This window comes from Pleuronectes platessa, chromosome 7, assembly GCF_947347685.1.
Source record: "Pleuronectes platessa chromosome 7, fPlePla1.1, whole genome shotgun sequence".
Lineage (NCBI taxonomy): Eukaryota > Metazoa > Chordata > Actinopteri > Pleuronectiformes > Pleuronectidae > Pleuronectes > Pleuronectes platessa.
The window spans coordinates 3,188,733-3,216,261 of record NC_070632.1 but is presented as its reverse complement, the minus strand read 5'-3'; the positions used below and the strand labels follow the sequence as shown (position 1 = coordinate 3,216,261).

Here is a 27,529-nt window from a genome sequence, read left to right as displayed (position 1 = left end):
TTGTAACTGTGTGTTCCTGTGTGTGTGTGTGTGTGTTGTCCTTGAATCTTGCCACTGCTTCTGATCTACGACTGAACAACGTCGGCCTTTTTAAGATTCCCTTCCTCTCTCTCTCGCTCTCTCTCCCTCCCTCTCTCTCTCTGATGAGTGATGCTCCTGGTTTTGACCGCTCTTGTGGCCATGGCAACAAACACACACACACACAAACACACACACACACACACACACAAACACACACACACACGCTCACTAACAATCCACAGAAGCAAAAAAATGATTCCCTGGTCATCTTGTTAGAAGATATCCCTTTTGGATGAAAACCCAGGAGAAGCTGGATGGAGGAGGAACCTGAGGTGGAAACACACTTTCATTCTTCAACGTTATGGAGTCGATGAGCTTCTCAATCAGATCCTCAACCCTCAACATCACGTCCTCGTCCTGAGACACTTCTGTAACCGGTTGTTCTTCCTGCTGCAGAGAGACGGATGTTAAACAGGCCGAAGACACTGGCAAGCTGCCACCACCGGACACAAACACACACACACACACACACACACACACACACACACACACATTCACAGAGTGTGTGAAGCATTAAAGCATCACAGTTAAAGTGGGTTTTCCCCCTCGAAACGGAAGTGTCCACTCAGCACTTTTCTTCCCATCATGCTTTTCTTCTGGAACCAATTAAAGCCCTGACATGTCTCAATTTGTAGCAGGACAGGTACAATTAGACAATTGTGTTGCAGCAGCAGTGTTAAAAGAGACTAACATCCCCATTTATTGTGTGTGTGTGTGTGTGTGTGTGTGTCTGTGTGTGCAAGTGCAAGTCTGTGTGTATCTGTATTAAATTGATGAGCAGAGAACGATGGTGACTTCACCATCTGGAAATCTTGTCTGGCTCCGCGCACAAAGAACTGCTGACCCACGATTCAACTCTTCAACTCCCGAGGAACGAGGCAGAGAGAGAGTGAGGTTAGTGGGGGGGAGGAGGGGGGGGGGGGGGGAACGAGGGAGGGAGGAGGAGGAGGAGGGGGGAGGCTGGGGGGGGGCACGTGTTAAAAGTGTTTGTCATGGGCAGAGGAATCAGTTTGAGAAAGCACTTTGTTCAGACGTCAACCGGAGTTTGTGTGCACATGTGAATAACACACACACACACACACACACACACACCTCTGTGTTACTCATGTACATTACATATGTTGTTTCATAGGGAATAAAGAGGATGTTGTAGAAATGAAGTGTGAAGGAACACGACTGACACACACACACACATCCTCATGTTACTATAACACACTGCACCCATTGGACGGTACGGGCTGTCAATCACATGGGATCCACGCCCAGGGATCTATTTGACTCTAAACGGATCCTAATTTATAATATAAATGTATAATTCATTAGTGAGAAGTTTTTAAAGTGAGAAGTAGAATCCCCTTCTTGTAGATTTCAGTAGAAAGTGAACAAACAAGACTTGACCTCATGGGTTCATTTGGGCCACTTTAGTTCTGCTTCACTTTTCCCAGTTGGGAAGTTGTAATTTTAAATTGACTGAAACATAAACTGAAGAAAAAAATCATATTTGCTTTGCTCAACCACAGCGGCTGAGTTTCACGGAGGCTGAACCGGGTCCAGGCCTCGGAGACCGTGAGTTCTGGCTCATTGTGATTTTACTGTTAGTTGAGCAGAGGAGCAATAATACTAAAGAAGTTCACTTTGACTTTATTCTGCAACTTGTTCTTTTACCAAATCCAGAAACCTGCAGTAATCATCATGACCTCTCACCCTCTCACTCGTGGGTTTGACTGTGGAACACAAAGACACGTCCGAGCCGTTTGTTCTGTGCTGAGCTGATAAACGAACACGGATCCATCATGATAAGACACGTGATCCCTGATAGGCCTCAGACGTCCTGAGGAGAAAGAAGCCAGCAGCAGCAGCAGCAGCAGCAGCAGCACGGAGGTGGGAACAGCCGAACTGCTGCTCCTCTCTCCTTCTCCTCGTTCCTGTCGTTTCTTCCTCCTTCTGGAGAAATAAGACAGAGATCTACATAAAGAAACACAATCACACTCGAGCGCCTCTTATCCCCGAGGAGCGCTCAGGCATCCGACCACTCAACCAATATGGTCTGAAGATTGATGGCCCCCTCGGCCAATGGAACGCATTCCTGCTCCACCAACAACAAATTATCTTCAAATGAAAACTGCTCCAGCGTGCTCCCAGTGCTCCCTCTAGAAACACAGAGATCCCACTGACCCGGGAAATATTTAGTTTTTCCATATTCAGAGGACTCATGTTGAGGTGGAGCTTCTGTGAGTTATGAGACCGAATCAGCGCCACTGAGCCGCTAGTGCTGCTGCTTCTTCTTCTTCTTTGGTTTCCTCTCTCTCCTTATATTTCAGCAGAGATTTTAAAATCAAGATTCTGTAAATCAAGTGTTGATCTCGCAAACGTGTGATTGAACGAGACTTCGGAAGAAAAACAAACATGGAGGAGGACCGGCGTCGTGGGTTCTGTCACATCCTGTCGGTGACACTTTCCGCTGAGCTCGCTCTCTCACTCCAGATCTCTCTCTCTCACTTTCTCTCTCTCTCTCTCACTTTCTGACGTAGCTGAGACTCCGACTCAATCTGTAGCATTCAGACCATTTTACTGAAGAAGAGACAAATTGGGTCTAAAATCAACTTGATTATCCTCAAGTGTGCAACAGCCTTAACTTGAGATTGGTTTGTTTGTGTGTGTATATCTCTGTGTGCATGTGTGTGTGTGTGTGTGTGTGTGTGTGTGTGTGTGTGTGTGTGTGTGTGTCTGTCTGTAAAGGCCTCTTTTGTTTAAAGCAGGTTGTATTTGGGCCCGGATGGTTGGTTCCTCCCTGCTCTCCTACAGACAAGCTGTGTGCGTGTGCGTGTGCGTGTGTGTGTGTGTGTGTGTGTCGGTCCTGGATCCTCCCGTCTGAGCTATTTACTGATACGAAGGAGGAAGGATGAGTTGTTCTACACACAGCTGCTTCATGATATCACAACAAAGAGCTTCTTTTTCCTGTTTTGTTTTGACCAAATATCCTTAAATTTTGTTTCCATTTTCTGATCGACCACACCAATAAAACATATTGATTATTTTTCTTTATAGTTTAAGGAAGTCGCAGCATTTCCTCTTGGTCTGATATTTCATTTTGCAGCGTTTTGTGTCTTTCTTCATCGTGATGACACAGTTTCTCCCTGAGACGGACTCACATCGGTCCAGTGTGTGAATCAGTGTGTGATACCATCGCTCCAAATGACATCATCAAACACACAACCAGCACAAAACTAACTAACACAAAAACCTGCTCATCATCTGGATTTCAGATGATGAAGCAATAGAAGAAAACAGCACAAACGTGAAAACTCTCGTCTTAAGTTTTATTTCTTTGAGGAAAAAGATGAAACATTTTACAAACTGTCTGAAAAGTGGCATCAACTTTAATATAAAAAAACAACATAATGAAACTTTTGAAACTTTCGTCCTCACTGACACTGATAATTAATGGTTGTGAGTGAACTGAGTTCAACTGTCGTGACCTTCGACCTCTGAATCGTGTTTTCTTTGGTCAACGCCGGACTTGAGTCGTCCTCCTGCAAACACAGGTGGTGAACTGACCCCGGACTCAAACCCACGGCGTCTCCCTGAAGACGTTCTATGAAAGTTTGGCCACGTTACAAGTCCCAGTGGACGGGGCAGAGTGGTACCACCGGCTGAGGCCTCGGTTACTAAGACTCACTGGTATTCAGATAAGCTCCAAACTACTTAAAGGAAAAAGAGTTATGGTTTGAAATGAATCTCACCTGCTGGATGTGACCTGGATGATTCATAACTTCATGAACTCGTGTGTTAATAAAACTGTTTCCTGTCTTTTTACCTGACGGGTTTAACAAAGTGGTTCACAATCGTTGCCTCTCGTTCACACACACAAGGTGATTCTACATTAAACTACTACAGGTCCTCTTTCATGGAGGCCGCCATGTTCCACCGCCATGTTTCTACAGAAGCCCAGAACACACACACTACACACAGCACACCACACACTACACATCTCTGGATTTAATGTTGTTTTCAACTTGACCAGAAGTCTTCAATAAGTCAGAAACAATGTACAGGAGAGAAAGAAAAGAGCCTTTACAGATGTTTTTATTGAGGCAGATGTGAAAGAGAGGACAGAGGGAGAAGCAGAAACACACACACACACACACACACACACACACACACACACACACACACACAGTGAAGTTGGCTTGCAGTCAGTTTCACTTGGCCGTGTGAAGTAAGTTATGTTCTGGCTGTTGCGGACAATTCTTCAAAGATACTATCTCTGTCTCCGAGCGAGCGAGCGGCCGAGGGAAGAACTTCTAAACCAGTATGTGTGTATATATATAATTATAAAAATATATATATATTCAGAGCTGAACACTGGAGTAACAAATCACAGCTCTCTCTTTAATAAGCAGCCAAATCCACCTGACACTGCCTGAAGCTGCGGATATTAAACATCTGAATTCAAACCCTTTGATTCAAATCACTTGAAAAAGTCTAACTCATCCTGATAAAACTTGTGATTCATTAAAGTCTTGTAAAATATTTCATCATCATCACATTATCCCTGAATTGAGACACGAACGTATCCTCCAGAGACCTCGTCCTCATGGAGCTTGTTTCTGAAGCGGTTGAACGAGGGACACCCGTGATGAGAAGTTCTTCAGCCTCAGACTGATGAGATACATCCCAGAAACAAACAACACTTCACCACTAGCTTTAGGCTTCTTAGGCATAACAGGCTCTTTAGTCTCTGCTCTAAACTAGAACCCATCAGATTTATCACCTGATATGAGTCTGTCACAGAAACCGACTTCGCCCTCTGCTGTTTCATAAGAGAGAAAACAGGTTCCTGATATTACGTGTACTTGAAACTACGTGTACTTGTATGTACAGTCTGTGGTAACAACACATCAAACTTAGAGAGCACACACCTCCTTCAAGGTCCAACAGCCCCCTGTTCCAAACACCATTAAATTCACTAGACTCAGTTTTTTGTAGGGATCTGCACCACGAGATCAAACAAATTAAGTCTCTACAAATGTCAGGCTGTTATCATAAAGCTCTATGAATTATTATCTGAGAAATCAACAACAATTTTGAAATACGTCTGGATTCGCCCCCTGATCAGGATCAACACCTACATCTATTGGGTTCTTCTCTGTTGTTAGTAAAATACACTAATAACCTGCTTTTCCTGTACAGAGAGCCCAAACGGCCACGGTGGACTAACGGACTTGTGATCCCACGTAGTTCTCCATCCTCATCTCGTCCCCGTCACCTGCTCATAAGGAGCCGGAGTCATTCAGCCAACCGGCGCCATGAAGCAGCCAAACAGGAAGCAGAGCAGACGACCGAGCTTCTGGCAGGAAAACTGAGAGGAACACGGACACGAGACACGAGACTGAGAGTGTGTGGGTTCAGCGCCGGGTCCATCCACACGGGAACATCACAGAAAAGAAAACGTTTGATCTCGTAAATCTGTGGAACTGTGTTACTCTTCTGAATGTGTGCTGCTTTAAATGTCCTGGTTAATCTACCGTGTTTCAAACCTCTAACCTGCAACTCTCTGATAGTGAAACACCTTAATCCAGAAGGTTTACTTCTTGGTTAAAGTCACTGCTTCCTATCGTGGAAATCCATTCAGTTGTTTCTGAACTAGAATGAGCACAAGTATCGAGTGGATTCCTCCTCAGAGGCTCAACCCTTCAATGACACACATTTAGAGATATTAGTCCTTTAAATGAGCCTGATCTTTTTCATCAGGATCAATGAGTTATTCCGTTTGATATCCGTGAAAATTAAAACCAATCTCCCAAAGTCCACTGATCCCGACTCGTTGGGTTCCTCCCTCACCAACACTTCATCCTTCTACCAGGTTTTGCTCTGCATCCACTACTTTTACGTGATTATGTTAACAAACCTTCTGTTCTATAGGACTTTGTGTTAATATCACTCACACACATGAGACCTGCTGCTTGGACTCTGCAGGACGGACACTTGGGAACCCTCCGTCCTCAACGTTCCTCTGACAGGTCCACAAGGTCTCCAGAGGGTTCAGGAGTGAATCCCGGGTCCTGGGCTCAGCCCCAAGGCCCCATCTACTCAGTCGAGACCCAGGTCGAGTCCTCTCTCTTCCTCCAGGGTCGTCTTCAGAAAGCTCTGGACAGACTTTCTAACCCTTGACGCAGCCTTGATGTTTATGTGGCTACAACATCGTCAACAGGTCAAACTTTTGTTTTTCAAATATACCAAATAACAGACTAACGACCCGGGCTGAAAACATAACCTCCTTAGTGTATCTACCATGTCCTATAACAAGAGAAGAAGACGAAGAAGAAAGATTCCTCGTCTCCACTTCAGCTTGAGAACGATCTACGACAAAGCTCCGGACCACCTGTGTCTCTGTAATAATCAGCTTACGAGTGTGGACTCACTTCATTTGTCTGGATGGAGGTCTGTGTGTACCTGTGTTTTCATTGTAACGCGTGTGTGTGTGTCTGTCTGTGTGTGTGTGTGTGTGTTAGAACGGGGGGTGAGGACGAGGCTCAGTCATGCGGCCTCCTGCTGCAGAGTGACCGCTCGCCATGATGAAGCACCAGACACATTCCAGCACTTTAATAACAAATGGGCTGACGGGGAATGATGATGGCGGCCCACGGCTCCAGTCATCAAGTACAATAATGGATTCTTGTAACGTTGTGGTGCGACGGCGTCTCCTCGTGTGAGGAACGCCATCTTCTACCCGGGGAGAACAGTAGGAGACGCCTCTCCTCTCGTCCTCCAGCGTCTCTATCTTCTGTTTGTTTTCTTTCCATCCCCGGCTCCCTTGAAAATCTTCTATTCCTGGTGGCGCATGTTGCTCTTGGAGGAACGGCCCGACTTCACTTCCGACATGACGGAGCACACGGACAAACAAACACCGCTCGTGGTTATCAGAGACACGGAGAGAGATGACCACGGCTGCAGCAGGCCGGAGCTCCGCTGGTCTGAATCTGATGACCTCTGACCTCACCCCCCCCCCCCCCCCCCCCACTCGCTCCATCTGACAGGTCATTAGGGGCTGTACAGAACGCCATCAGTCACTGAGTAACAGATTACCATCGATTTCTCATTTTTGCCTCCCTCCGAATAGTTATTTCAAAGCAGCAACACTCCATCAATCATTTTGTCAATTAGTTTCGATCAAGAAGTTTGACCTGCAATTAAAAACTTTCATCTAATAAATAAAGCTGCGTGAACGAGGGAGACGGGAAAGTGTTTCCTCCAGTGACAAATGTTTACCAGTTATGAAAAACCATTAAGAGAAGAGAGAGAGAGAGAGAGAGAGAGAGAGAGAGAGAGAGAGGCAAAAACAACTTGAGAACAAACAACAGACAGGCAACACAGGAAGTGAGTAAATCAAAGCGCTGACCTCTGCGTATCAGTAAATCAGCCACTGGAGCCGGTTCTAAATTTACTGGTGGACAGAACGCGGAGCCTGAAAATAGATGGAAAAAACAACCGAGGCTTTAAAACAGATTTAAAAAAAAGTAAGATTTTCTACTATGAAAACAATGTTTGTCACGAAAAGACAAACTGTGTCTCTGGAGCTGGAGGAGGACTCGTTTGTCGGGCAGCTTTGTGTTACTCGGTTGGACGATGTTGTGGCACCGCTGTGTTCAATACGCAGTGTTGTGTTGGCTGATATGGAACCATAACAACCCACCAGTGTGAGTCTGAGGTCAAACTATGAATACGTGACAGTGAAGTGAAAAATGACTTCTGCACTTTGAGTAATTTTCCACATCATAACTTATTTTAGAATCAATTAAAAACGACCATTTCAGTTCTGAGATGATGTTTTTGTGTTGCACAGAAACCAGCTGCTCATCAACAAGTTGTATCTCAGGTCTAAACAATAACTCTAATAATCTTGCACTTATGATGTTATTCAGATTATATTTAGGTTTAGAATGACTTGAGGACTTGATGCTGATTATAATTTGAATTAAAGGTCAAACCCCCCAAACAAAGAACTCTCAACTTGGAATGGGGTCGGGTTAAAGCAACAGTATTAAACTTTGACTGAGCCACAGCGCCCCCTGCAGCCACACGTTGTGATTCATTCTGTTGATTAACTCTTATTAATGTTAATTTTGCCACTTCGTATGATTTGCTCAAAGCTGCTTTACCAACTGTAACTGCAGTGTGAAGTAAAGTGAGTCCTCTCTGGTTCTACCGATCTGTTCCCGACTGTCTCCTCAGTCACCGGAGCAGAACTCGGTCGGGATTAGATCACGTGCACACAGGGAATTCTAACTTTCCCTGTCATGTCCATATTTATATCTTTGACCTTGTTCAAACTGAAACTGTGGCGAGTCAGGAGAGAAAATATGACCCTCTGGTGAGATCATAAAGTTTCCAGTTTGCTTGTATTTGATTTTCCCCCTTTTATTCACTCAGCATCTCCTGGGTCTCGCCTGTCCGGCATACCGGGGGGTCAACCAGACGTGTCCCCCCCAGCAGCAAGGGCCCTCTCTGGGTGGAGGGCGGCGGGTCTCAGCCCCAGAGAGAACCACAGAGCTCCTGAGCCGGAGAGAGAGAGAGAGAGAGAGAGAGAGAGAGAGAGAAGGGAAAGCGACACTGGCTCAGCTAATGGAATCATAACAGAGAAAGACATTCATCTGTGTCGCGGCTGCTTTACTATCAAAACAAGCAGAGCTGAGATGTATCTGAGTGGCTAATGGGCCGGTCACTGGGATTAACTCCACGTCCAGTTTGAGTCTTGATCACTTTCTGCTCTCCTGACCAGATAGCGTCAAATCCCACCTGCACATTCTTCTGCTTCTCTCTCTCTCCACCTCCACCAAGGACAATATGGTTTCTACCTTTTACGTTTATTTGTTTGTTTGTTGAGTTTAGTAAAACCTATTGACTGGATTTCCACTAAACCTGGTGGAATGATGAGACGTGAACCAACAGACAAACCAGTACATGTTGGCATAGATCCAGATAAAGGGACAGAACCAGGAACATGTGAGAGATAAGTTAAAAACATTTCTCAGAGGATCATTTAATAGATCTTGATGAAAAAGATCAGGTGTGTTTAGGGAACAGATCCTTCATTGCTTGGGAACGGGTCGGATTCATTTGTCTAAGACTTTGAAACAGAGTCGATATTCAAATGCAGCTTTTGAAGGCGGCTGAACTGGGACCAGTGAGGGCTGTGGGAACAGGTGTGTGCAGCCTCGGGTACATAAAGAGCTCACAGGGCGCAGACACACAACGCCACATGTAAATAAGACCCTAGTAGATTAGACCTTCGTGAGACATATATTATTAATACTTTGAAGTTACCAGATAATTCATAAACACAAAAATTACACAATCCTCACTGGTTCCATGTATTTGAAACAAAGTTGAAGGAAACAAGGTCAAAGAAGCTGTTATCTACGAGTTCACGTTCAAAACAAGACGCACAACAGACACAAAAGCAACGCAACGAACGTTCACGTCTCTAATCTCCTTCTCTTGAAGCCGGTAACTAAATACGTTTGTAGCATAACGGAGCTTGACAGGTTGTTGTGTGTGTGTGTGTGTGTGTGTGTGTGTGTGTGTGGGGGGGGAGGATGTAGAGGTCAGTGCACGTGTGATGGGTTAGATGGAGAAGACACGAGTTCTGATCCAATCTGAAGTGTCTTACTAGGTTTGAATTTACAAAAGTGACAAACGCAAAAAAAGTGGCATCAAGAGATGAGACGCAGGAGAGAGAGAGAGAGAGAGAGAGAGAGAGAGAGAGAGAGAGAGAGATAATGGTCATGACAGGTTTATAGGATCCCCTGGAGTTCTCCCCCCCCCCCCCCCCCCCGAGGGAGGGGCTCACATACCAACACCTCCTGGGGTCCAAGTGTGTGTCTGTGTGACCCAGAGCCAAGATTTAGGCCCCTATACTCCATCAATAACAAAATGGCTTCATCTTGTGGGGTTGAGACACACACAGAGACACACACACACACACACACAGTCACACAAACACAAACACACACACAGCAGTAGATATATAGGCACCAGTGAGTGTTGGTCTGTGGGAGGACCATGTACCCATAAGAAGTTAAAGCCTTCCCAGGAAATCAGAAACGTATGCCTGCCGCCCCGGTGGTCCTCCGTGAGGAGAACTCCGAGTCTCCCAGAACCAACCAGCTCCTCTCGCTCCGCTTCATCCCTTCTTCTCTTCTCTTCTCCTCGTCCCTTCTCGTTCTTCACGATACAGACCATCTCCACCTCTTCCCATCGTGGAGAAATCTATCTGAATTATCCCGGGTACAGGCGCCACCATCTTGCCCTTCTGTCATTTTACAGCGAGGGCTCTGCTCACTGCACTGATCAGGGAGCTGTGGAGATTCCACTGATCCCAGCTCTTTTAGGCTTTAGTGTCTCTTAAAGGAAACAGGAGATGACCCACGGACTGGTTTACTGCATGTTGGGCCCAGAATAGACCTGCAATGATGATTAAGAGACGGACGGAAACTCGCTGTTCCGACTTCGCTGCGTTTTTAAGTGTTTTGACGTCAGAATGTGGAAAAAAAAAACATGGACGCCGTCAATAAAGACGTGTTGTATTTATGTGTTTACAGCGTTTAGATATCACCTCGACCTCGAACTACAGATCTGTTCCTGGAGCAGCAACCGCTTTTTCCACCGGTGAGAGCGAAACTGGCAAAAGGGGGATTTGGATCCGAGGCTGATGTGATTTAATAAAAGTTTGTGAAGACACAGAAAGTGATTCTACGTGCGAGTTCGTTATCAGATCGTGAAGTTCACCTCATGCACAGAGACTTAAACACAGTCACAGTGAGCAGGTGCTGTAAATCTACAGTTAAGAGATTTTAAACTAATTGACCTTTGCAGAGGAACCAGCAGATGTGCGGAGGCAGTTCTGCCCAAACAAGAACTTCCAGCACGTCAGCGCCCTGATGGAATAAAGATTGGTTTTTTGGTCTGGAAGTCATATGACAACTGGACTTAGTGAAAACTTTTTATGACCTCCAAAAACTGCTGGATGGATGAATATGAAACTTGGTGGAAGGAAGGAAGGAAGGAAGTTAACTCTGAATCCAGGATTGTTTTTCACTTTCTATAAAATCAGGTTTTTATCGATTTATTGACTTTGACAATGTTGAATTATTTGAAATCTGTGAGTCGGTGCAGATCCAAATAAAAACTAATTTCAATAACTGTTGATGTGATCTGCTGAGTTCACCTCAGGTTTGTGGTGAAGTGTCATCGAGCAGGAGTCAGACGATCAAGTCTCTGAACCCACTTTAACATATTTGCTGTATTCACTTTCCTTCTGTCTCCCTCCATCACGCCTCTATATCTTCTTCCTCTTTTTGCACAATGCTTCTTTTCTCTTGCACAGTGTCTCCGATGTCTCCACGCGCAGACCTGCAGGACACGCTGGAGATAATTCATAACTCGTAGACGCTGATAACAGCTTTGAGAAGGGAGAGTCGCTCGCAGCACAAAGTCTGGGCCCGTTTAAGAGCCTGTAAATGATGCACAGGTCGACCTCTCAACTCTGCCGACCTTTGACAGCGGGGCGACGTTTCCAGAGATTATCTTCTCCGCTCTGCTCTTTTCCACGTGGGTGAAAGACGAGAGGAGTGTGCACGCTCGCCTTGTGTGTGTGTGTGTGTGTGTGTGTGTGTGTGTGTGTCGAGCAGCAGTGATTCACAGCTGAGGACACACTCTCTCAGAGACTTGGGGGCGCAGTCAGTCATGCTAAGCCCCGCGAAGGAAAGGTGAAGCCTGTTATTTATCAGCGTTGTGAGGTTTCACCAGTAAAAACGTGCAGAGATTCAAACCTCGGAAGACAAACGGCAGAATGATAATTCAAATGAGGAGAAAAACAATAAACACTGAGAGCTTTTTAGTTTAGATTTCTGTTTTCTTTAAACTCTGCTGGTGTTTTCAGCTGTCGGAGGAGACGTCACCTGATTTACTGGGAATATAAACTCCAGATCTTCGCCAGATTTTGGGTTCGGGAGGAATCGTCGACTGTAAATAAAGATGGACGCCGTGACACCTCCGGAGAAGAAAGTCAAGCCATCTTGATCGCCCCCTGGTGGCTGATAGCAGTACAAGTAATAAACCCAACTTCTCCATGTTAATGGACGGGACCAAACAAAAAGTCAGAGCAAAGGGTAAATAAACTATTTCTCATTATATTCGGGGAATGACTTTAAAAATTATATTCCACCTTTCTTAAACTTAGAAGAAATGATGAAATATACATTTTGATAAATAAAAGAAGACGTCCAACGGCCAGTTATGAACATCTGTTCTGTTCATTAACAAACAAATCATGACAAAGCTTAAATTCAGTCAGACTCTAAAAGTTATTGGATCAAAAATGGTCTCAAATCGTTCAGATTAAAACTCTTCACTTATGTTCGTTGTTGTTTCACTTGTTCTTTCTTCCGTCTCAGAGATTTAAAACTCCAGAGGGATTTAAACTGACTTATTTTAAGACAAATGCATTTTAAACAGATAAAACAGAATCAGGGTAAAGACAGAAACCAGCATCTAAATACAGAAAACTACAGTGAATTTGAATTTAATCATTTAAGTAACAAAAGAGAAAAAGTTCTTCTGTTGAATACTATTTACTGAGTTTAACAAATATAAGGCAACGTGTATTATCTCTGTTAACAACGTCGATATAACGGCTCAAAGGTACAAGGTGAGTTAAGAGGAGCAGGATCCTCTCTCTCCATAATAATCTGCTCATTTAAGTATTTTTACAGGGCCGGCGGAGCAGCTGCACTTCTTCACCCGGAGACGGCTCAGTCCACTCACGGTGCCAGGACTGCACTCAGCAGACGTCCTCTATCCACTGCACCGTTTAATACGACTTCCCGGCCAGATTTACTGTGATGGCTTTTGAGGCAAAGAGGTATAATGTGACAAAACATGGCCCCGTAACCCCGGGACATTCAACAAGCTTTAGTGGCGAGACCCATTTAGCTGGAGGATCGGGGAATATACTGCTCTCCTCCTTTCTCATGTACAGAATTTCAATAAAATGGGGCAATAAATCAGGATTGGATTTAGAGTTCTTTAAGGGGGGGGGGGGGGGGGGCGCAGCGATGGAAAGGTCGTTGGTTTGAATCCCTGGACCTGTGAGTTTGTGTTCATCTCTTACAGATGGGTGAAATTTCCTCTGTGTAAAATATACGTGCAGCATGAAGGCTCCACTGAGCTGAGCTGCAGGCGACTGTTTGTTTCTATCATAGACTGCTCATGAAAATTAAATCTGGCACTGTTCATACTGCAAATCTGTCCACAGACATATTATTAACTTTATCTGTAATAATAATAATAATAATAACTTTAATTGTAGAGTAACAAACAATATGAAATTCAAAATGCTGATCCCAGCGACTCACTGGCCCCGACACTACCTGTACACGACAATTTTAGATCAGTAATAATAATCCAACAGCTCATAAGTTTGGTTTGAAATGAGCATCATGATTGACAGCTGAGACAGACGTGGTGATTGGTCGAACGGGTGCATCGGCAGTACCTGGACACCACGCCCCCATCCCACCATCACTGACGCCAAAGTGTGTCGTTGCCGCAAGATGTTCGTACTGCAGGACATTTTGTGTTTCCTCCTCCTAGCGGGAGGAAGTGATGACATGTCGTCCATCTTTCTTTTCACTCTATAGACGAGGCGATAAGAGGATAAGACTCAGCAGGTGACAGACGGACAGAATCCTGACATGTACATTTATACGTTTATATGTCCGCAGTGAGTTTCTTCCCCACGGTGCCCTCCTCTGATCCTCCGAGGCTTTAACATCAGATAACACCCCGTGCTCGGGGACACGCTGATGGAATGTGAATGTCAGCGCTCTCTTTATTTACTCTCCATATAAAACACAGAGCAGTAATTAACAGCAGGTATCCTCCCCAGCCAGAGGGTAATTGACTGTTTCAAAAAGGCAGCACTTCATAACCCAGTATGTGTGTGTGTGTGTGTGAGGGAGAGAGAGAGGCGGAAACTGTATGTGAGAGAGAATCTAAACGTGTGTGTGTGTGTATTAAAATTAACTCTTTTATATTCCTCCCCTCCCACACCGCTCCTCCCCTGCGCTCCCTTCCCTCCCAGTAAGGATAAGGGTCACCAGTGGTGGGCACAGCCACTCAAACGCTCCAGATTTCTTTATGAGCGCATTAACATTCAGGCGTATTCATTATCAGTAAGTGTAGTAAGATGGACCGAGCGGGGACCGAGTGCCACCACTGAAACGAGCGCGGTTCATTTCACGTACGTGAGCAGAATGTCGGACGGATTAGAAAAATAGAATTCAACAAAATACTCAACGGAAAAAAGAAGCTAAAGAACAACAACAATATTTTCTCTATTTATCTCCTTTTCCAACATGCTCAACTAAAGTTTTGAACATGTGGCAGCTCTGTCCTTCAAATTCAATTATTCACATTAACAACCACAGCTGGATATTGAACCTGAGACACGGGAGGCCACAGTCAACAAGGTGAGTCCGGCCATGTTGGGTATTCAAGACATTTCTCTCCACAGCGCGCAGAGAAAGTTCTCAAGACACAGCACGACATAGGATTCAGTCATAAGGGCATAGGATGATGGGATGAGTACTTCAAAAATACTCCCTAGGAAGTAATGTAATACTTATATAATGTACTTGATCTACAGGACGTAGAAAATAGCAGTTAAATACAGCAGCAGTTGTATTTTGATAGAAATTACAGTGAAAGAGGTGAAATTACTACAGAAAGTGACGTTGACCGTTTTGAAAATCATCCAACACAATTTCTTTTAAGTTTAATAAACCTTTTAAATGATAAAACACACATATTTGATGTGTGGGTGAATGATTTTTTTCACATGAACACAGTCAGAACATAGACTTAGTCCTAATCATGCTGGAAGGATCATCAGGTGTATTTCTACTTTCGGCCTTTAGGTAAAGCAACCAAACTTCTCTTCTTCCAGATTTATCTCCACATGTTCCACCGGTGCAGCCGTCGAGTTAACGAGGAGCCAGGTGTTCAGCTGCTTCACGTGGACACGCAGCCGGTGCACAGGGAACATAAAGTTAACGAGAGGCTTGTTAGAATGTGTTAATTGGACTGTGCGTGTTCGTTTTAATGATCTTTTTTGTTAATTACAGTTAAGGGCTCTAATTGTTATCTCTTAATTTATGTTAATCGGTGTTAACGGAGCCTGTGTCTCAAGTCGTAATTACAACAACAACAACAGGAGCAGCACAGACAACACGGTGTCGACCTCCGGATTAGAGTTCCTCTGAGACACGCGGCCCTGATTAGCCATGAAGCTAATTGATGTTAATTAGCATGTTAACAGTCACCGGCCGGTTTAACTGTGGCAGCAGCGTCTGCTCACGGGTTTTTATTTGTTTGGCTTCTCGCTGTGAAACGCTTGATGTGCTGTGAACACACGAGTGAAATTAATGATCGAATGTGAACTGTAAACCAAACGTTTTATTTATATAGATATGATAATTCATACCTGTCAATACCATGTTTAATGATGACATCATGTTAATCTAGCCACGTCAATATTATAACTTCCAGTAGAACAATCAATAACCTCAAATACACAATCGCAATGTGACACCAACAAATGAACAGTGTTTGTCCACTGGAATATAATATATAACGTGAATTATTTAGAATAGTAACAATCACTGATACAATAAAACACACTAACAAGCTATTTATTGAGCTGTATAGTATACAGGAATAAGTAATAACTATAAAGTTAAAGTTAAATCCCTCAGAACAAGTTAACAATAATTCTCTACTTCGAACTTGAAAGAGTCCAACTTTTAAGAAAACTATTAACGTTAGCACATCTGACTGCTTCTACAAAATGCTGCATGTGTATGTGTGACTCATAACTACAGACAATAACTACAGACACAGCAGCATCCGTTAATACCTCTGATGGGTCAGTTGTCAGTTTTCCGTCTTTTGGGCAGACGGAGTCGCTCCGTGTTGAGAAACTGTTCGATCTTGGAGATCTGAGCTCTGAAGGAGGCCTGTTGCTCCTCCCTCTCCTGAGAGAAGGACGGCTCAAGGTCAGGCTCAGAAACAGGAGCTGCAGCTCTGCTACACCTGAAGAGGAGAGACTCACATCAGACAGCTCTACACAGATTGATGTATTTCTAATGATGCAACTCTTTTAGATGAAACCCTGACGTGAAGCAACACAGATCCAAGCTTCATTTGTTACACAAACACAACTGAACACCGGAATGCAAGCCTAGAAATCATTATGAATTTATTCTGGTTCACAGACATGGAGACACTCTTACTGTACAAGGATGAATGGAGGGGGAGGGGGGGTCTTACCCTGTAGTGGTCGGCCATGACAAACCACTGACTGTGCTGAAGGAGGTCGAGACTGGAAGAGAAGTGATCGACAGAGAAGCTCTGCTCTCCTACCAGAAAAACAATAATAATAATAATCATAGAAGTCAAACATCTACAGCAGAACAGCCACGTGTGTCTCATGTTTCAAGAGCATTTTCAAAAGCACATTTAATTCTTGCTCAAGCCTCCTGAGGAAAGTGAAATGTTCTAGTGAGAAGCACATTAAACTGATAAACAAATGCAGGGCGGACAATAACCAGTGGCAATGATATGTAACAATATCCAGCCCGGAGAAAGTAGCCAGACCCAGGCTGAACTCTGTGTGACATTCCCACTGCTCCCAGTCCACAGAAAACAAGGCTTTGGCCTTCACTTCAATTTGTCAAACTTTCAGAGCGAGGTTCTTTTCCTCCTCGTACTCGATGCTTGTTGCACTTTATCTCCCTCAATTGCCGGCACCTGGATCGTATAAAGCCCCAGTGACAGTTTGTGGTGATGGTGACAAAGGAGGGAACGAGAGCGTGTGAGCGAGAGCGAGAGAAAGAGTGAGGCGGAGAATTAAAAAGAGCGAGAGAAACGGCCAGAGGGAGAGAGAGGGGAGAGAGTGAGTGAGTGACAGACAGATGATGAAGTGAGAGAGGAAGAGAGAGGGCGAGGGGATGGATAAAGACTGAGTGGGTGAAAGAGGAGAGGCACCCGGGCGTCATTAGTACATTTTCTTCCACAGGCCGTTCATCCTCCACTCGTCCTCTCACTCAACACGTGACTTAACATTTGTCAGAGTTCTTCATTTCTAGAATAACTCTGAGACATCATGTGCATTACATACACCGTGTTGACCTGAGCTAATATTAGCTCACGCTCACATTCTGAGCTCGGGGTAATGTCTCGACCCTCACAAGGAAAAGTCAGTGTGATGTAAAAGACACGTTTGTAAAGCTACAGCACAGATTTCCCCCGAGGTTCAGTCAGACACATTTTATAAGATGATGAAGCTCAGGAGCCGGGGAACAGAAAACGACCTGAGAGACATTTGTTTGATAGAGAATCTTTTCTATTAAGAATCATTCTGAGGCAAATTGTTCCTTTACAACAAACTGTGGCAGTTTCCTGATGTAGTTTATGGTTTTTACTGTGACGAAACTCAGACATGAGCTTAAAATGATGAAATGAAATTTGCCACAAGGCTGCAAGTTGAATTCAGACAATTGGGAATCAGTAATAAATCACATGATCAGGAAATAATAAGTGTTTTATCTCTGTTGCCCTGTTGCCCCTGTGTTTCTTGTAGATGTTGATACCTCTGTACTTTTGTTTGCTTGTCAGACAGATTACCTAAAAACTATTTAAACTACTTTTGATGAAACTAGGTGGAAAGACGGGAAATGGACAAAGAAGGAATATAAAGATGGATTTGACAGCCCCAGCTTTCTTTCTCAAAGATGGTTTCTGTCATTTCAGGTTTTCCACACTGATGATTGTTCCAAATGTTCATGTTTCTGATCAATTTGAATTTAACATTTGGTTATTTGATGATATAAAAACAGGTGAAAACGTCTTGATTGACGGGATATTTTGGTTTCATTTCTAGATAGTGGGAAGAAGTGGAGACAAGTCTTCCAAATGGGCGATGGAGGATGTTTTTTTTTTTTATATATTCATATTTATCCCAGGATATAATTCCTGGATCTTAAACAAATCAGGCAAATTTAGAGGATTGATATCTATGAGTGTGTCTTTCGCAGCTTGACCGACTTTAAGGAGACTGTTGGTGGAGATAAGCTCTCTACTGAGTGACATATAGTTGTTTAGTGTGAGGAATCATTTGGATTATCAGCCTGTGAGCACAAGCTGTCCTGAGAGTGGAGTCTTCCTTCACCACAGGTTCTGTTACTGACCGTATCTGCTGCCGTCGTCTGGTCCAGAGGTTTCCACTCTCCCTGCTGCTGCCTCGCGGAGGAAGCCGCGTTCCCAGAGACACTGGAGGCATTCAACAGATCCGACGCCCTGGTAATCACCAAGGGGACTGAGAGGAATGAGGTGAGATGGCAGGAAGGTAAGAATGACGGATTGTTAGTGAGGGTGAGACATACAGATGTACCATAACTGCATGAGTTGTTATTTTAAGTGAAGGGATCAAACAGGCCCGACCTCTGCTGTGTTTGCTCTTAGGGAACATGGTTAATCTGCTGGGAGGAAGATGGAGGCGTCCATCAGACCCACTCTGGTTCTGCTCAGATCCCTGAAAAGGAACCAATTTTTTCAAGAGACACTGATAAAACCCAAAAGTAGAACTTGAATTATGAAAATGAACATACATTTTTTATATAAAATCTAACCTGATATATGTGGTAAGACTTACACTTTAAATTAGTTTATTTAGTTGAACTACTGACAGATTGTCATCACAGCCTCTTAATGGCTTCAGTTTCTTGATTTGACTACCTGAGCAAACTGATGCAGGACTGAGACCAGATCAAAAGACGACCCGGGTCCAGCTGAGGGGACGGACGTCTTCGAATGAGTCTCACTTCTATTGGTCCATTCATCTCCTGCGTCTTCTGGTTTATCATTTTTCATTTGGTCCTGACGTTTGTCAGATTCAACGTCCTCCTCAGTTTCCATCGTGATATCGACACAGACATCTTTTAAATTAGTTTTCATCTGTATAATCTCACTGTCCCAGTTTTCTTGTGTGTCCACATCTGCCTGACGTCCGCTCTTTGCACCAGAATCATCTTCCTCAGGTATCAGAGACTTGATCGGTCCCTTCTGTTGCTCTGAGATCTCCTGACTTTGAGGAAATGGCTGCGATTCGACAAATGCTCTCCCTAGTTCACATTCTTCACTCGCATGTTTATGACTGGATTCATCTGTTTGCTTCACGTCACTGTTAATGCCAGAGGGATCATTCTGTTCTGATTGTGCAGCAGTCGTCTCCAACTCGCTGACACTGATAATAACGTCTGTTTGAGCAGCTGAAGGAAGCACAGCCGAGCCACAATCACTCAGAGGCTCAGCTGCTGATTCGTCCCCTGGCGTCTCTTCTGGGGTTTTCTCAGAGACCTGATGACTCAGATTCGGCAGCTTAGTGAGCGGCTCGGCGTCTGGAGTTTGAACCTCAACTTGATGGACTTGAGTGACAGATTCAGGCCCATGATTGACACTTCTTCGGCCTTCATCAGGAGCGAGGGGGATGAGAAACTGTCCTCTCTCTGTCCCACTTCCCTCGTTCACTCGTCTGGAGTCAGCGTCCTGCTCAGTGGAATCCTGACAGAGACTCTCCGGGTGGTGGGAGGGCTCAGAGACAACCAGTGGTGTCTCAGCGTCCATGAAGTCAACGACCTGCAGTGTGTTGCTCTTCTCCGAGGAGCAATCAGTGCTCGTCTGGGTCGGTATCTGTGCTGCTGGTGTCTGCTCTGCTGTCTTTCCTCTGTGCTCTGCTGCGTCTGACCCCTCGTCTCTTGTTTCACCCTCAGAGGCTCTGGTGTCCTCAGCTTCCTCCGCTGACCGCTGGCCGTCCTCTCGTCTGTCGGCAGAACCTGATGTTTCGGCCATGAGAGTTCCTCTCCTCTCTCCAGTGCTCCCTCCATCTTTTGCATCTTCTCCTTGGACGTCCTCTCCATCCTGCTGCTGCTCTGTAACAGTTTCTTCCTTTTCTTGTCCCTCATCATCCTTCTTTCCATGTTTTCCCTCATTCTTCCCCGTGCTAAACATGATATTATCATCAGACGCAGAGGATGGCATATGAATAGATTCTGAAATGACACCAGCATTCGTTAAGTGCTTGTTCATCATATTGGTGTCACTGCTTGTTGTTCCAGAATGACTGCAGGAGCTGGAGAGGCTGTTGGTGACACGTGGACGTGTGAACAGATCTGGAGAGTTTGGGACTTCTTGTCCTGTAAGAAAACACAACGTACACTTTAAGAAAATAAAATCTTCTGCTTGTTAAATTACAGTTTATCGGTGATAACAATGCTTGTGTATCGCCAAACCTATTGAACAGATGAAAAGGAAAAGAGAAATCCTTTGCCCCCCCCCTGCAGTTATAATAAAACACATTTGCAGCCTAGATAAACAATTACAAACATGAGCGGAGCATCAACTTTGGCTCCTCCATCTACTGCCTGTTTATCTGTGGCTGGCTGACCTTCAGTCACAGCTCCTGTGTGGTCGAGACCTTCTGGTCGTCTCTGATCCTCGGCCGCCTGCAGCACGCGGCCGAGGATCAGAAGCTCATCGCTGGGTTCGATGGGAAGGACGACCTGGGTGGAATCGCTGAGGCGGCTCCGACTCTGGTTTCTCGTCTTGGTAGAGAAAAAATAACAATAATAATAGAATAATAATAAATCGTTTTTACTCTGACAGAACAGTCATAAGGTGTGATTTAGGGTTCAGTCTCTGGCCCAAGGACACTTCGGCAGGCAGTCTAGAGGAGACGGGTTTAAGAACCATCAACCTTCTGGTTAGTGGACAACTCGCTCTTCCTCCTGAGCCACGAGTTTAAATGTAACTGAAACAGCTTTGTCTTTATATGCATATACGTACACCTATGAGGACAACATGTTGTATCTGGTGTGTGTGTCTATCTGTACCTCTAATTCCAGTATGTGCTGTGCCTGCTCTTTAGACAGTGAGGACACCTCAGTGTGTTTCCCATGAAGCTCGTCGAAAGCCTCCCTCACCGATCGAAGCTCCTGCTGTTCACTCTCCATGTCGTCCAGAAACACTTTCTTCTGTTTGACACAAACATCAACAGATGCACGTTAAAGACCCGTCCACTCTGTTCTGATGTTTCACCACGACACGTAGATTCATCAGTAGCTTCCTGACATGTCACATTTAACTCATCAGATGTTTCAGTGACACTTCAAACGACAGCTTCTCTTCTACCTCTTTGTCCCAGCTCGTCACGGAGGCGGCGTGGCACTCCATCAGTCGGGCCACCTTATCTTCCAGAGCCTTGCTTCTGTCTCGCATCACTTCGTGTTCCTGCTTAAGGGCCTGCAGTAAAATTAATAACCCATGGGATTTTTAATGCAATACTAAATTTTTATGTGTTTATTTAACGTGAACAGAGGGTCTTAAACAGGGCAGGGGAGAGAGAGAGGGCTTCTTGCTAATACAAATCAGTTGGCTTGTGACACTTTAATCCTGATTTTAATAATTTAATGAATGAACGGGTGAATTAAAAAAGAGAAGGGGGTACAGAGAGAAGGAGAGAGAATAATGAACTGTGAGGCCGTAAATGGAGAATAAACACACTAACTATCATTCAGTTGCGGAGGGAATCATATTCACTAATGTCCTCATTCACAGATGTTCACGTCTCGATATCACATTCATCACATTTACGAGAAGAAACGATGGCCGTCATTTATTCACGTCCTCGTGTAAATTCTCTCCATAATCATTTAAATGGACCCTGAAAAATTCCTTGTGTTTTCAGATTCTGTAGGAGGTGCATGAACTTGACTCATGCACACAAACACAAACCATTCAAATCCATCAGTTAACTAATAAACACTGGTGGATATAAACCAAATCAAGTTAAACTGACACCTGTGAGTTTATTTCTTCCAGCGAAAAATCCACAGACATTCTCAGAAATAGAGTTTAATATTGTTTTTTTGATGCTATAATGCTCTGGTTGCTTTTCAGTGCTTAAAACAACGTCCAACAAAACACAATAATAAAATACAAGTTCTACTTAGGTTGTGTTTTGCTGTTACGGTATTAGTTTTTGAAATTATGCGTTTGGTTTTGTTTCCGAGTTTGTTGTTTTGTTAAGATTAATTTACTAAATCTCAACAAATAAAGACAGATTCATGCTCTTTATATACTTACACTTATAAAACATATTGTTTATATATTTATACACTCATGTGTCTTTGTACATGAGAGAACGGGAGGAGGAACTCTGGTACCTGGTGCTGTTCTTCTTGTGTCTGCAGCTCCAGCTCGACTCTGTTCACTGCCTGTGTCTGACTCAACAGAAGCTGCTGGTTGTGCTGCAGAGAAGTCATTAACCTCTACACAAATAAACACACACATACACACAATGTAATGTTAGTAATCACAATATACTACAAAAACTACATCACAGTTACAGGAAAGACCCGGCCTGCTTTCAGAAATACTTTTTTCTTCCAGTGCAAAGACCAAAACCAGTTTAACATAATGGTCACATCTGGTTTCCTTGTTTTTAATTTACCTGCTTTTCTGCTCTTACAGAAACATTCTCCTCCTCGAGTTTCTTGATAATTTCAGTTTCCTAAAGATGTGACAGAAGTGAAGAAAACAATGAATTAAGTTAATGTTTGATGTGATGTTTTGTTAACTGGCACATTAAAATACAGTATTTATATTCACTGGTGTTCTCATACCATCCTCAGTCTCTGGTGCAGTTTCTCTACATGCTGCTCTGTGCCCGTTTGACCCTGGTGGAACTTGTCATGTGTGACAGACATCATCTTGGTTTTAATCAGCTTGGTATTCACCCGCTCCAACTCCTGACAAAACAAGATACTGGCAAACATTTCTAAAGTACAAAATGATCTGAAAACATGAGGCTACTGTTTTCACAGTGGATGTCATGGTTCAACTTCCACGTCAGGTCTCAGGACTCCTCCTATAGATTGGTTCTAGAACCGCACTTTATGGGTGCAGGACATTTTCAGGTTTCTTCATACTGCACCTTCTTCAGTGACACAATGTTTGCTTCTTGTTTTTCATTTGCAGAAGTCAGTTTCTTGTTGATTCTCATGGCCTCATCCACTGCAAAGAAGGCACATTGTAATGGACGGTCATTTATAATGCTCTGACATGGCTGTGAATTCTGGGCTCAAGGTCAAACAGGAAGGGACCTTTACAAATCAAAGAATATAACTTTTTATTCATTTTCTTTTCATTGAAGTGAAACTTGACATAATGCAATGTTGAGAATTCTACAAATTCTTTGTTATATAGTGTTTTTTAATGGTTTCTAGCATTTTCTGCATACTAAAATAAATAAAGTGAGCACTACATATTAAGGAAGGTACTGTACCTCAGTAACAAACTCATGTACTGTACGTACCTAGATATGTGTAGAACATTGTTAGTGTAGTTATATTTGATTGCATACTTGCAGCATAGTGAAGTATGTAAACAAACAAGACATCTATTGATACAACATGAATATATCTCCTGTTCTGTGTATCCATCATTCCTTTACCATTTTGCTGTAGTGTCTCGTGTCCCTTCTTGACCATGGCACACTGCCTGGACAGGGCACTGAATCGTTTCTCCACCTCCCCCAGCTGGTTCAGGTGACTGTCCTTCGACCTGCTCTGCAAGGAGAGTTTCTGCTCCTGTGGAGTTTAATCAAAGAAAAGAGCAAATTCTATTCAGAGATGAATTAAACAAAGAAAATGTTATTAAACGCCATTAGAGCTGTAATTTTGTAGAGTGCGATTCAAACACATTCTGAATTCTGTGTAGAAGTGACTTAGGCTTTATACATTATTTGTGCAGAATTTGACTCAACTAAAAGTGTATAGTGAGAATTCTTAGAGCCTTCTTATGTTTCTCAATTCCTCCACACAATAGATAACGAATGTCTGTTTGGTTTTAAGATTATTAATGTGTGGTTTCCAACTTCATTTATTATGAAAAGCATGTGTTTTCATTTTGAATCAGAGGTCCTGATGTGCATTATCCTGCTGCTTATCCCTGCTACTGGTCTTTATCAAAAGCTAAGGTCGCTAGCTGCTGGCTCTAACGCCGTCTGTCAAATGTTCCATGTGGCTTGCTCAGTTTAAAGACTTCCACAACACGAGAGGAGGCAGAAGGCAGAGGCACAGTTTGTCCGACACTGAACACGACAGTGGAAACAGCTGTCGGGTGATTGAGAGCTTGTGCTTTAACACAGCGAGCCTCCGTCTCTCTCAATGGGATGAAGGGTATCAAGCCGGCTCATGCCTCAGGGCCTTTTATCGCTCCTCAAACTGTCATTACAGTTTGATTGTCTGTATCAAGCCGATCAGATTCTTTTCCCACTCGCTCATTTCACTCTCATTCTCACCCCCCCCCCGCTCCTCCTCTACAACACGGCGGCGCTCGTCCACCCCCTCATTCTGCTGAGCCACTGTTATGAGGAGAAGGTTAAACCGAGCGAGGCTCAGTTATAAAATATTTTAATAGAGATATTTTCTCTGCTGGGCTGGCAGTTCAAAGTGTCACACACTCCCTATCTGTTACTCCTGATGAGCTCTTCCCTCCGAACCCATCCCTCCTTAGCACCGTTCCCTCATCCTCCTCTTTTAATTCTCCTCACTCCCACCAGCCCTCTGTCAACAGTTTGTGTAAGTGGAAGATTCTTCCTCACCAGCTCCTTTGATTTCTTCTCCAAGTTGAACTTCAGCAACTGCAAAACAGCAGTAAAAGAAAATCAAAAAAGATAAAGGCTTTCTGTTGCCGTTTGCAGTGCATTGTGGGTTATAGTGTGTGAATTGAGAGTTTCAGCACAGTCACCGAAGATGCATCATAATTATGTTCTGCACATACAAATAACAATGAGTAAAATTATCGACTGGTGAGTCGAGTTCAGATTTCATTTAGGATCAGAAACCTTTTCTAAACTTGAAATTAATTCAGGGTTTAAATATCACATACAATGAAATAATGTATATTATAATGAATATTTCTGTGATATTTATTATTTATATAAAATGCCTATAATACATTATTTATTTGAATACATAAATTCAAATAAAACGATGTGTTTCCTGTGTATTGATGTACACTCTTATATAATAATCAGAAAACAGAAAACAACAACAGAACAAACACTTGAAATTCAAACAGTGCAAAGGTTAAAATGATTGAAATGTTTAATTTGTTTAATATTAATTTTAACAACTGCTTTACACAAGCAGCACTTAATAAAAACCCCGAGAAGACTTCAGATAAAACCTTTAAATTGTTGCAAGGTTGGAATTACTTTTGCTCTTTTTACATGTTTTGTTTTAGTTGAATATTTGACGTCTTTTTCTTATAATAAATAAAATAAAATAACTGAAGAAAGGAAATATGATTTCCTCATGTGCAGCAGGGATGGAGGTTGTCAATGCTTTGTATAATATACATTATAAAGGGATCAGGTTGAATATCTTATATGCATTATATTCATTGTTACATAATATATTATATTGCTATTTTATTTTCCTTGTTCACTTTATCTCATTTCATCTAATCCTGTTAACAAAGACATCACACGAGAGCAGGAGACGCTGCAGCATCTTGTTAATTTTAGGATCAAATGACAACCCCCTTTTAAAAATATAGCCTTAATTATCAATACATGTTATGGTTATTCCTCCGCCACGGGTTGTTTATTAACTAACTGCAATGATGGATTATTTGGATTTCATTATGGATTAATTGAACCATACTGTTCCGACGGAGCTCAAATTTGCAATTTAGCAGTTCATCAAGGTAGGACAATTAAATCACTGCCACGGATGGGAAAATGTGTTTAAATTAAAGAAGTCCAGCCGACCGTGTCACAGGAATGAGCACAAGCGGGCCTCACTTGAGCCAAACACTCCCAGATAGAATATCAAAAACAGTCTCTATTGTCTCTGTAACACGGCTGGGCTGTTAAAGTGCGCTGGACCATGGGGACGGACGTATATCACCACCGGGGTGTCAGGCCCTGAAGACGAACGCTCTGGGAGCCAGGCTGGCTCAGGCCTGTGCATCAAAACACAACGTGCCAGAGTCTGGATGGACACGAGCTTTCTTTATATCATCAAACACACTGGAGTGTTCGAGGGTAAAGATCTGTTTGAACTGTTTCTACAGAAGAAAGAAAGAGGTAAAAGATAGAAAGGAAGGTGACAGGATGTGTGTGTGTGTGTGTGTGTGTGTGTGTGTGTGTGTGTGTCTTTCATAGGCTCACCTCTAGGGACAGATTACAAATTAAAAAACAATTCATTGGGGACAGTTTGTGTCCAATTGAAGACAAATGTCACTTCACCAATTGGGGAAAAAAGGAGAATTTTATTTAAATGGTTATATTCATCGGGTTCATCGGGTTTCTTTTAGCACTATTGTGGTTTTAATGATTAGATTTAAATAATTAAAGTTAATTTGATTAAGCTTTTGTTAGCATGCGTCTGTGAGCGCAGACACGCGACTGTTTCCTGCACACAGCACGTTTCAATCAGGTCGTATAAAAATCCCTGCATGAATCACACACAGTCAGAGAGAAGAGTCTGTGTAAGTGTTGTACATCTCAGTACCTGCAGCGACCTCAGTTCTTCTTTCAAGTTGTTAATCTCCTTGTCCTTTAACTCAGCACTGACCTGGTATTTCCCCTGAAATGTTATATGATGAGTGACAAACGAAGAGCAGTAAATACTAAAGCACAGCGCAGAGGAATCCGCTCCGAGGGTCAAGATTGTGCAACTGAGATGAGTGAATTTACTGCTCCAGTAAAAACATGAACTGAATAAAATGCTGCGAGTATCACGTTGACATTTTGGGGGGGGAGGGAGGGGGGGGAGCCTCTTCGTACCTTCTCCTCCTCAACGTTTCGGATTTTGGCCTGAAACTTGAGGAGAGAAAATAAAATGATCAAGAGGTTTTTAATGGATTGTGCGACGTCACTTTTAGACATAAAGATAAAGACATACCTGCTTCTTCACACTGGTGAGTGACTCTGTGTGCTGAGTCACGCCTGTTTCAATCTGATGCTGGAGGGATTCCTGTCATACAGGAAAAAGAGAAAATCTATTAAAACCACTCATGAGTTTGTGTTTTAAAAGATCAAATATGAGGAATATGATTTCCTATTATATGTAAATTAAAGACGATTAAATTAAAGACGCTGTGAAGACAAGAAAGTTGAGTCGTACCCTCTCCCACTCCAGCTCCTGTTTCTCCAGCACCAGTTTACTGATCTGATCCTCGAAGTGCGTCTCTGCATCCTGCACCACGGAAACACCTCGTTAACTATTTACTGAACAAAGCTCATCCACAGACAGGA

At 43.4% G+C, this 27,529-nt stretch overlaps 2 protein-coding genes across 4 annotated transcripts; both read right to left on the bottom strand.

The window, feature by feature from the left end:
• Positions 1 to 270: 270 nt before the first annotated feature.
• On the bottom strand, positions 271 to 20,424 carry LOC128444367 (uncharacterized). Of its 3 annotated transcripts, none has more exons than XM_053426830.1 (6): positions 18,940 to 20,424; positions 18,646 to 18,736; positions 18,393 to 18,520; positions 16,474 to 16,562; positions 16,061 to 16,236; positions 271 to 471 (listed from the first exon to the last, which is right to left on the bottom strand). In XM_053426830.1, exons 1-5 carry the CDS (start codon positions 20,290 to 20,292, stop codon positions 16,071 to 16,073), a joined length of 1,827 nt encoding a protein of 608 aa, XP_053282805.1. In that variant the 5' UTR covers positions 20,293 to 20,424; the 3' UTR covers positions 271 to 471; positions 16,061 to 16,070. The 3 variants fall into 3 exon arrangements, with proteins under 3 accessions (XP_053282805.1, XP_053282806.1, XP_053282803.1); XM_053426831.1 differs by lacking the exon at positions 271 to 471 and adding an exon at positions 7,504 to 7,549; XM_053426828.1 differs by lacking the exon at positions 271 to 471 and having other exon boundaries at positions 15,165 to 16,236.
• On the bottom strand, positions 20,300 to 27,529 carry LOC128444060 (coiled-coil domain-containing protein 73-like). Its single transcript, XM_053426352.1, has 14 exons — positions 27,399 to 27,529; positions 27,177 to 27,248; positions 27,059 to 27,094; positions 26,784 to 26,858; positions 24,866 to 24,904; positions 23,714 to 23,849; positions 23,195 to 23,274; positions 22,884 to 23,009; positions 22,712 to 22,771; positions 22,425 to 22,529; positions 21,391 to 21,501; positions 21,093 to 21,233; positions 20,587 to 20,804; positions 20,300 to 20,396 (listed from the first exon to the last, which is right to left on the bottom strand). The coding sequence occupies exons 6-14, from the start codon at positions 23,748 to 23,750 to the stop codon at positions 20,300 to 20,302; spliced, it is 975 nt and encodes a 324-aa protein (XP_053282327.1). The 5' UTR covers positions 23,751 to 23,849; positions 24,866 to 24,904; positions 26,784 to 26,858; positions 27,059 to 27,094; positions 27,177 to 27,248; positions 27,399 to 27,529.

Excerpts from the sequence above, each read along its gene's own strand:
- LOC128444367 (XM_053426830.1), bottom strand. The coding sequence starts at position 20,292 with ATGATGAACAAGCACTTAACGAATGCTGGTGTCATTTCAGAATCTATT. Across the intron at positions 18,521-18,645 it reads TAAGAGCAAACACAGCAGAG|TCCCCTTGGTGATTACCAGG; the intron begins GTCGGGCCTGTT and ends CATTCCTCTCAG. Across the intron at positions 16,237-16,473 it reads TCATGGCCGACCACTACAGG|GTGTAGCAGAGCTGCAGCTC; the intron begins GTAAGACCCCCC and ends TCTCCTCTTCAG.
- LOC128444060 (XM_053426352.1), bottom strand. The coding sequence starts at position 23,750 with ATGGTCAAGAAGGGACACGAGACACTACAGCAAAATG. Across the intron at positions 22,772-22,883 it reads TGCACCAGAGACTGAGGATG|GAAACTGAAATTATCAAGAA; the intron begins GTATGAGAACAC and ends TCACATCTTTAG. Across the intron at positions 21,234-21,390 it reads TGACGAGCTGGGACAAAGAG|AAGAAAGTGTTTCTGGACGA; the intron begins GTAGAAGAGAAG and ends TGTGTCAAACAG.